Raw genomic sequence first — 10,873 nt, 5'->3', positions numbered from 1 at the left:
ACTAAACCTAGGCATTCGATTTTTAACCTCAATGTTTTAACCTCCCTACATTCTGTCATGAAATGCGTCGAAATTATTCCATCTTATCCCCCTCCACTTATCTTTTGGGAGCGAAACTGAACTATGAGCAGCGGAGTTTCGATTAATTTAGTTTTAGTCCTGGGAGTAAAGTTTCGTCTCGGGTCGAAACTACACTTCTTGGTGATTTTAATTTCGTGCAGGAACGAAACTAAACCTAGGCATTCGATTTTTTACCTCAATGTTTTAACCTTCCTTCATTCTGTCATGAAATGCGTCGAAATTATTCCATCTTATCCCCCTCCACTTATCTTTTGGGAGCGAAACTGAACTATGAGCAGCGGAGTTTCGATTAATTTAGTTTTAGTCCTGGGAGTAAAGTTTCGTCTCGGGTCGAAACTACACTTCTTGGTGATTTTAATTTCGTGCAGGAACGAAACTAAACCTAGGCATTCGATTTTTTACCTCAATGTTTCAACCTTCCTTCATTCTGTCATGAAATGCGTCGAAATTATTCCATCTTATCCCCCTCCACTTATCTTTTGGGAGCGAAACTGAACTATGAGCAGCGGAGTTTCGATTAATTTAGTTTTAGTCCTGGGAGTAAAGTTTCGTCTCGGGTCGAAACTACACTTCTTGGTGATTTTAATTTCGTGCAGGAACGAAACTAAACCTTGGCCTCGAATTTTCGTTTCCTTCCGGGTCGAAACGAAACATTTTCGTTTCGTTTCACTTGCCATCCCTGGTTCTCCCAAGGAAAATGTTAGGAAATTGAATTCCCGGAAATGGATTTTGACGCTCTCATCGCTTTTATCAATTATCAATATGCAATTAGCCGCAATTATGTGCAACCCTGTCAACAATGCATCAGGTTCTCTTTTAACTTCTGACAACTAATTTTTTATTTATTTGTATGTAATCTTTTTACACTGAGTACGTTGTAAATTAAGCAACTAATTAAACGTAGAATTTTATAATTGTAATATTGAAAATATACTTGTTGAAAATTGCATGTGTTTCTTGTAATAAGGAAAAATTCCACTCCATCTCCCTTTATTCTTCTTATTCTATTAATATAAATAGCAATTTCGTAGGAATAATACTGTGAAAAGTGAGAAATTCACAGCTTGTAAAATTTTATAAAGCATTATGGTTCTATTCTCTAATATTTAGTGAAATTTTTCCTTGAAACTGCACCGAAACCAAAAAATCTCGGAAATAACCTTCTCGAATAACCCTTTAAAAATACATCAGGTTCTCTTTTATCTTATGAAAACTTAATTTTATTTATTTTTTACGTAATCTTTTTGCACTGATAATGTTGTTAATAAAGCAAGAAATGAAACGTAGAATTTTTTAATACCTAGTTTTAAAAAAGCTTTGGTTCAACTAGTCATAGTATTTTTTATTAGTCATATTACGCCTTTCATGTTCACTTCACGATATAGACGAGCGTTGTGGGTCCCCCTAAGCTCGGGGCCTTAAACGATCGCCGACCAGCCGACCTGGCCAGACCGCCCCTGGCGCGATCTGAATATCACGGAGAAATAAGGTATAATAAGGTCCGTTAGCCAAAATTTATATTCATCATCACGCAGCCTATCAAATTTATATATATATATGAAATCCTATTGCTCGTGATTACATAAAACTTATTGGAATTTAAAATAAATGGATCGCTATCATGATTATCACGTCCCATCTGGCGAGTTCTATACTTCAAGTGCCCTCCACAAAGCACTAAATTAGGGATCAGGCAGTCTATTAAAAATCTCCTCCACCTGCGGTATTTGAACACGGGCCTCCGTGTTGAAAGGTGAGGTAGTGGCAGACATGGCCCAAGAGCATATTCATGTAGCTAGGATATTAAAAGGTGTTGACATGAGTCTTTGTTCCGAGTTTTTAGCAGAGGAGTAAGAAGTTAGCAGGTGTAATCTGACAGAACTGGTCTTCTTATTTATTTTTGTTAAATAATGTTAAGTCCGCATTATACACTACAATTTTCTGCGCAATAAACCAACGAATTTAATGTCCGTACCACAAATGAAACAATATTACTGAAAACTTACAGTGAATTTTTTTCATAAAAACTCTCTACATTGCTAAGCACCGCAAAGGACCACTAAAGACTATCAGATATTTTTTTCGTTTGATGTCACTTTTATATGGATGCAAGAAGCAATCTTAAGAGAGTAATACTTCACCAAAATAGACCCGTAGACCGGTAGGTATACATCCTCTTAAAAATTTCAACTTTTTTTTGAAGGCGATTCCCAATTTTTACATGAAAAGGCACATGAATGAAATGAAGTTTGCGTTCCATCAAATTTTTGAGAGGGCCGGACTCCGCTGCGTACTTGTATCCCCGTGTATCTTTTAAATCGTTAACGTAAAGCACCATTTTTTTCGAAGAAGCTAATCGTGGATCCTTTTTCCCTTCAACGACTTTCCCTGCTTTCGGCGTTGAGGTAATCAATCAGTTGAGAAAAAAACGTTGGGGTGTCCTGAGACGGACCAAATGGCTTTTCCTCCCTTTGCTTCAAATTACCATCTCTTCAAATCACCTGATATCTCGACTACGCTTATTTTTTTTTAAGGCCAAGATGCGTTTCGAAAAAAGTTTGCAGAAAATGATGACGAAATTATATCATATTTCTGGATTTATGTGGAGCCTAAATTTTGAACGAAAATAGGTATCACCGCGTTATATCTATTTTAGATGAAAATGATGTAACTAGTGAATAGTATTAATATGATGATAAAAATGTTATAATTGTCGACGCATAAACTATATCACTTGTTATAAGTTAGGAAAAATAAAAAGCTTTGCTATTTAGAACTTAACAATTAATCGTCGACTAGTGACGTGACTCTGTATCATTTTCAAGACTAGTATCTAGTCTTGAAAATTTGTTTAGTCTAGTTCAATTCTTGAAAATGATACAGTTTATCGAAACTATTCGACAATTAAAAGCTTTGTTGTAGAAATAAAAGTTTTTTTTAATTTTTCCTAACGTAAAATGGAATTCTACAAGGTAATGGTCTCAACCATTCAGTGCATCACTAGTTATATATTTTTTACTTAAGGTGACGTCAATCAGATATCACTATGCCCCTCGGCCACATTGAGGAGGACCACTTTTGTGTGGTAAGTGGAATCTCAGTTGCTCAGCAGTCGGTTGGAACACGAAAGTAGATTTATTCCTGGCGTTAATGCGTGCATTTTCATGTGAAGTCACTCTCAGCCGTATGAGCTTTAGCTGTTCGACTTTCCCAGTTCTACGCGAAAAGCTAACTACGGTAATGAATTCATACGTAAATTTATCTTAGTTGCACGACGCCGATAATCTAGTGATAGAAACAGAACGGGAAAAGAAAATCTTGTATGATATGCTGTGGCACGATGTGGTGAAAGTTATTAATGCTAAACACATACCATTACCTACACTGAATTTATTTTAGCAGGACGCATTTCGTCGTTGCAATGACATTATATGGAATAAATTCAGTGTAAATATTGTAATTTCTTATGTAACTAGTAATGGAAAAAGAATTTGTCGATTAAAATATCTGGAAAAGGTAAAGAAGGATGTGAAAAAGAAGAAATACGTAGGCGTGAAAAAGATTAGCTGTAAGTAGAATTGAGTCTAATCAATCTTAGGATTGTTGACCACTATTCTCTCGTGGGAGAAAATATGTTAAGTACCCTCAAACGCTCAATGTTCCGATATATTTATAGTCCCGTGTTTAATCCCATGTAAAAAAGTTTGTTTATAGTAATTTGGGTTAGTTTCACTTAAAGTATTTTAAGTCCTATGTAAACAAAATATTTTTTTTATATAGAACAGTATATTATTTGTGGGAGGAGGATTGTATGGGATTTGGAAGATAGGCAGATAGAGGGGATATACTTTTACAAGAGCAGCGATGCCCATTCATTCGGATGCACAGGGGAGTGGTGGAAACATACATGCCTCCTTCAAAAACTCTCCATTTGATGAGCGTTATAAAGTGGGAGTATTTGCCTCCCTCCCCCCGTCCACCACCGAATGAATCGAAAGAATTGGTGATAGCGTGCATTCGTATTTTCGTGCGTTTTCTGCACCAGTATTCAACCGCGCCCACTAAAGGACCATCAATTCCCGTGTACATTTTTTCCTTCCACTCCATATTTACCCTCTCCTTTGCACGCTTACTTCTTTCCTCATTTATTTCCCTATTCATTCCTGTACCTTTTCTTACTTGAGGAGGATGGGCTTTGGATTTTCAGCGTATTATACTAAGGTTCCACTGTACAAATATCATTAAATTCTGCCCAAGGAGACTGCATAGAGGAGGCCCAATTCCATCCCATAGAAGGATGGTTTCTGTTGCCACTTCGGCATTTTAATCTGTTTTCAAATATGTCCGCGGCGCGGTGATGAGTGCAAGGCGCGGTTGGTGACAACACATTTAGAGACCGACTTGAAGATTCTCTTTTGTAATATTCATGGTTCTGCACGTCCGTCTGTAATAACCGGCCGATCAGGCCGGCAGATTAAAACCAAGCGCTACCTGCTGGCAGGGTACCCTACTACCTGCTAGCAGTCTGCATCGTAGCGGCCCTCATAGCCTCGCACCGAGGTAGATCACACGGCGGCAGCCAGAACCAGAATGACGTCACACGGGCTTTTCTCAGCAGTCATAATTGGCCGTCGCGTTTTAGCGCGCTTGAAAATTTTTCTTTTCATTTGATCGCGAAAAAAAGATATCGTCATTTAAAAATCTAAAAGCGTGAAATACGTACTCCAGGATTAATAATCTTTCGATTTAGGCAATTAAAAAAAAAGGAAACCACCCTATTATACCTTATTTCCCCGTGTAACTGGGATCAATTTGTCCCTCAGCGTCGCGAGTGGCGACTTATGTAAACCCATTTAAATGCGCGGTGGGTGACAACACATTTAAGAGGCCGACTTGAGGATCCTCTTTTGTAGTATTCGTGGTTCTGGCCATCCGTCTGTGATAACCGGCCGATCAGGGTGTGGTGTGATATGTCCTAAGCGCGGTAGAACCATCGTCGCCTTGGGTGGCGAGTGTTATTGCGAGGAATAGCATTAAAAAGCTACGACTTTGATTGATCACATCATCATGTAAATAAATTTCGGTCAAAGCAGCTAATTATACCTTATTTACCGGTCTAACTCGGATCAATTTGTTCGTCAGCGACGCAAGTGGCGACTTTTGTAAACCCATTTAAATGCGCGGTGGGTGACAACACATTTAGAGGAAAATTTAAGTATCGTCTTCTGTAATATTCGTGGTTCTTCCCGTCCGTCTGTGATAACCGGCCGATGAGGGTGTGGTGTGATAAGTCCGCGGCGCGGTAGAACCATTGTCGCCTTGGGTGGTGTCGCGTCGTCAGTGACACACGGCAACGGCGCGGCAACTGCTCCTCTCGGGGAGAGCAGAATCAACTCAAGTTCCCCGGGTGCGGCCTCCATTCTCTCTCTCTATCCCTTCTCCTCTTTGATATATATTCAGTGCGCCTGCTCCTCGTCTCCCCTCTCCTCCTGCTTCCCTCCCGCACCCCAGTCCGCGGGAGCGCCGCTCCCGAAACAGCAGAGTCTCAGGCCGGGGAGTCGGTGGAGCGCGCGCGCGGTCTCTTTTGCGACTCCTCCCGATCTCCTCGATTCCTTCAACGTCCTCCTCCGCCCTGCTGCTGTAACGTGCGTGAACTTTTGTGTCCGCGAGAGTGCTTCTAATGGCGTGAGGGATTTATTAAAAAAAAGTGGTTTCTTTTTCAAGTTTTTTTTCTGATTTTCGTGTGTGATATTGCATTACTCTCCTCTCCCCCGAAAAAAATCGAGTGTTTTTTTTTCTTCTTCTTCTAAATTGTGTGGTGCTATTTAGGCGTCTTAGGATTGTGTGATGTGTACTCTGTGAGTCAACTTATTCTAAGTTTTTATTTACTTAATTTACCTCTTAAGATTTCTCGTGGTTTAGTCGTTTTATTTTTCAATGCCTCCCACACAATAACTATCCTCAGTTTTTTCACTAATTCAGTGACGATTTTCCGGAAATAAGTTGTTCGGCAGACACGTGAAATTAAAAGAGTGGAAGGAAGGAAGTAGATCAGTTTTTTTCTTCTTTTTGGAGGCGTGCGATAAAAAATTCACATTTTACCCATTTTTTCGTGTTTTAATGGATTTTTTTCGATGGAAATTACGAGAGGATTGTTTGAAAAATCTTTCGTAAAATTGCCTCAAACTCATCTTGCGCTAAAATAATATTTTTCCCGCAATACTTTCACCCTCCAGTTTTACGAGCGGTCCCGACCACTGCTTACAGTGTCGAGAGTGCGTGGACATTGAAAAGTGACGGAGAACCAGAATCGCGTGGTGGGGGAAAGGGAAAGGTTTTTCATTGTAATTTTTTTTTTGGGGTGAGGTTAAGGGGGGTCAGGGGCGTCGGCGGCCTGCTGCTGTATTGCGGTGTGGGTGAGGGAAAGGGGTCGGAGAGAGTGGGGGGAGGAGGAAGTGCCGAATATCGGCGGCCGTGTGTGCTTTGCTTGCGACGCCAGTCCATCTGCTGCCGCGGCGGCGACGTGAACCAGACGGGAGATAAGGGAGGCTGATAACACCCTTATTCACCTCCCGCAGTCCAAGGCCAAATATCCAGTTTCGACGTTTCTCCTGCGTCAAGGTGGTCTTCTACAGGCGACGCCGGAAATTCGGCCAACGGGAGGTTACTTTTGACCCCATACAGAAAACAAAATATCCATTCTCGACGTTTCTCCCGTGCCTAGCTGGTCTTCTACGGGCGAGGTTCGAGATTCGGCCAACGGAGGAGAAGGGAGGTTGATTTTTCCATCTCCGGCAAACAGAAAACAGAATATCCATTCTCGACGTTTCGTCTGTGCCAAACTGGTCTTCAATCAGGCGAGGCTGAAGATTCGGTCTGCGGAAGATAAGGTGTTCCCACTCTCGACGTTTCGCTCTTTGCTGTGGTGGTCTTCCCGAGGCCAAGCTGGAGAGACAGCTGACGGAGAATCAAGGGAGGTTCATTTGATCACTCCGGTAAACGAAAACCAAGAATTTATCCAGTTTTGACGTTTCGCCCTTCTGGCTTGCCGGACTTCCTGAGGTGAGGCTGGAGGATCAAGGAGATTTATTTCACCCCTCCGGCAAACGGGAAAGAAAATAGCCCGTTTTGACGTTTCGCCCGTACAGAGCGGGTCTTCAGGAGGTGAGGCTGGAGGGCCGGCCGCCTGCGTCCCGGTTCTACGTGGAGGAGGCAGGATGGCCGCCTCTGTTGTCAGTGCCGCGGAATCGAAGGCGTCGCCGCCGCGCGAGGGCGACGGCGTCTGCCGGCGACGTTCCGCGACCCCTCGGCCCGTCGTCTTCGTCATCGGCGCCCTCTTCCTCTCCGCCATCGCCGCCCTTCCGACGGTGGACGCCGGGGCCGAGTTCCGCCGCGAGCCGATGTGAGTCATGATGGTCAAATGGGACCGCAAATAATTATTTAACCCATTTTTACTTCTCTACCAAATAATCCGCTAATTTTCGGCATTGGGGTCATTACCTAAGACCCCATTTAGCTATTCGTTTGCAGTATTCGATAGTTGGAAGTGAAAAATTAATTAAGACGAAAAGAAATATTCCCCATTAAGCCATCCTCTCATAATGCTATCATAACGCGAAAGTTGACTCCCTTTTTCACAAGTTAGTTACGCCATTTACTTGTTTTTTCTTTTACTCAGAGAGTGAAGCTGTCAATTAAAATGAGTTAAGGAATCGCTCGCAAAAATAAAAGTAACTTCGAAGCCGCGCGAGGTCCTTAGCTGAGGAGAAGCTGAGATGCCCTCGGAGTAACTTGGTGACGTCATCAAATTATTTTTTTTAAATTCACCTTTCGGCCTTTCACTCGTAAGTGTAATATGATACATAGCCAACGTTTCCACCCACTTATCTTGAATTATTGGCGTCACTACAGATTTGGCTCACTGACTCACTCATAGAGAGCCGCACACTGAAGGATGGAAGTGCTCATATGAGACCGTAAACAAGAGCAATCCACGTGAGGTCGATGCGCGAGGTCTAGGAGTGGCGTAGAAACGACAATGCGCTCGTCATGAATTCGCGACGTCATCAACTTATCTGTTAAATGGTGAATATCGTCCGTGTTTCCCTGCTAATGGGTCGTGAAGTAAGAGAGAGATCGGGACACGAAATAGACTGGTCTCTTTATTTTCAAAACTCTGTCACAATCGACCGTTCAAATAAATGTTCAGCGTGTCCCTTGTGTGTGGCCTTGGAAAGCGGTCGTCTCTTTGGAGGTTTATTCGGGAAAAAATGTTGGTTTATTTCATTTTTATGAAACTTTCAAAGCTTTATATCCAACGACGAACAGTCTGTAACAAATTGGCTTTAAGTCGTGGAAGGTTACGTGGGAATTCCACCGGGTCAGGTTCTCCAACTCCATCTCGGCCGACGTTTCGATGTACGAGTTGTCCATCGTTATCAGGGCATGGCTTTGAGCGCTATATTTTCTGGAAATTGTACTTGAAAGACCGCAATTTTATTCGAGACCTTAAAGCGGTACATTTTTTATCAATGCCTTATGCCTTTTTTCATAAGGTATCAACAATATGTATTTTCTTATGACAAAAGACTGATATAATGTTCATCAATAATTAGGACCGTAATGAATCTAAAACTTTTGTCCGTCACCGGTCTGCTTATCGAGATGTAAGTACATGAATACTGCAAATCTGATACTGATGTCGAATCACGTTTGTTACATAAAAACATTACTGTTGGTTCAAATAGCCGAAGAATATGTTCTTCCTTATGAGTATAAGAATTGAATTATTCACGTGCAATAATTTTGCTTTTTAACTACAACAGATTTCGTGAATTACAGCGAAGATTTAAAAAAAAATATTGACGGAAAGTACCTTTTTTGAAACGTGTAGTCAAGAACTAACCACCCTAAGTTTACGAGACTTAATATTGGCGTTGAACGATTTTAAAACGAATTAGTTAACATGGAGCTTATGGAATCTTATCATAAGGCAATATTTATCCTCTAACGTTTCGCGAAAACGTGTTCTCTACTTATGAACTTCTATGAATGCGTTTTCAGTCTATTGACGTAATTGTAAATTACTATTACTTCATAAAAGCCTGGATGAAGGACGCAAAATTTCCGAGAAGTTTGTAAAATGAGTATTGTTTCATAAACGGATATACAGGTTACATGATAACTAGTTCGTGTGAAAAGTAGGGGAAAACAATATTAATATTTTTTAATAATTATTATATTGATTATGAAAAATGCAAGATGAAATTATTAATTTCTTAAAGCATAGGTTATATATAGTCGTCTACAATTTTCTTGTTTTTCCCTCGAGTTTTCAAGCCCTATTCTATCACCAGAAAATCGCATGAAACTTCTTTGTTTGAATTTATAGCCTGTCGCTGCAGTCATTATACAGGTATTTTTAAACAGAAATAAAAGAGAAAAGTTTAAAAAAGTAAAGAAAGAAGAGAAATGAAAGCAATGATTAAAAACATCAAATTAAGTTAACCTAAAAACTTCCTAGAATTCAAAGAAAAGCACACCTGCGAATTTTGTCCTCAGTGCGTTTATTTAGCTGTGCAACACTGAAATTTTAATGCATACTAAAGCTTGCATATTGTGTTGAGACCACCAGTGGATAATTATGTATGAATTAATTATGTTTCTCAAATTCTGTGAGCGCTCGGTAGCAAACGAACGAATGAGATGGGATATTACCCTCATTTCCCAAATTATATGGATTTAATGAAACTCTGGAATTTTGATATGCCTTATATTTATGTGTGTCCATAGTTACGTATTGTCATCGAGTTGCTCATTTTTTTTTAATTCAAAGGTTATAGCCCGATCAAAATAGGTTGACCCTTGCATTAATTTCCAACAAGCTAAAACTTTACACGAACTTAAAGGATAACCGTCTAATGAAATCCTGAAAAGTTCCCATCGACCCCGTGTTTGCAAAAAAAATTATTCAAGGTCAAAGGTCACAAAAATGTTTTTTTTAATTGTTTTGGTCAAACGGTTAGTTTTAAGATAAAAATTTCTCGGACCAAAATTGTAGATCAGGAAATTATCTACAAAATTGTTATGATACTTTTTTCTCTGCGATTTACCATTTCTGAGAAAAATAAATTCGAAAGTTAGCCGGAGCTGTCCAAAAATGTTCGGAGAGCGCAACAATATAGCCATGCATATTACGGAAAATACAGCTCCAGCTAACTTTCGAATGGCTCTTTCTCTGAAATGGTAAATCTTCTAGTGGAAATGGTAAAATGGGAGAGAAAAAACAAAAACGATAATAACACGATACATAAACGATAGATAACGAATATCGCAGAAAAAATATGATTTCAGACAGAATGAACGCGCAGAAGACGCGAAATACAAAGCTGCACCAGTGACTCCAAAAGTCGCCCTGAACCAGCCAAATGACAATTGAAACCAAATTTTGTTCGTATATCTCCGCTGTCAGTGTAAGTGAAAAAACAAACACTAACGCCGCTTTGTGTGTCGCTTTGGAGAAAAAAGGTCACTTATGAATTTCGCAAAGTCTTTTCTTGCAAGATATTTTTTTTTAATCTTAGAACTTAATTTTAACTTGAGCTTTGAGCGAATATCAAAAGTACGATTGCGCAATCCACCCATTTTGAGGTAAATTGTTTCAGATAATTGTAATGGCACATTTTCGTCCAAATTAGCTAATCCTTTATTATTTCAAGTCCTTAAAAATACTTTTGTAAATATTACATCTGAACGATGAGATTATTAAATAAAATGCCGAAAAGTCTGGAAA

The 10,873-nt window shown here is 40.1% G+C and overlaps 1 protein-coding gene across 3 annotated transcripts in view; it reads left to right on the top strand.

The window, feature by feature from the left end:
• Positions 1–5,602: 5,602 nt before the first annotated feature.
• Positions 5,603–10,873, top strand: part of LOC124157416 (voltage-dependent calcium channel subunit alpha-2/delta-3-like) — a 244,510-nt gene continuing 239,239 nt past the window's right edge. The window contains exons 1-2 of one of the 3 annotated variants that reach the window (XM_046532111.1): positions 5,603–7,143; positions 7,230–7,483. In XM_046532111.1, coding sequence (XP_046388067.1) covers positions 7,299–7,483 — 185 coding nt within the window. In that variant the 5' untranslated portion in view covers positions 5,603–7,143; positions 7,230–7,298. Of the gene's footprint in view, positions 7,484–10,873 lie in introns of all 3 variants that reach the window. The other 2 variants (XM_046532113.1, XM_046532112.1) reach the window with 2 other exon arrangements.

The sequence above is a fragment of the Ischnura elegans genome, chromosome 4 (assembly GCF_921293095.1).
Source record: "Ischnura elegans chromosome 4, ioIscEleg1.1, whole genome shotgun sequence".
NCBI lineage: Eukaryota > Metazoa > Arthropoda > Insecta > Odonata > Coenagrionidae > Ischnura > Ischnura elegans.
Note: the sequence above shows the minus strand (reverse complement) of the source record. Positions and strands in the feature narration are given on the sequence as shown.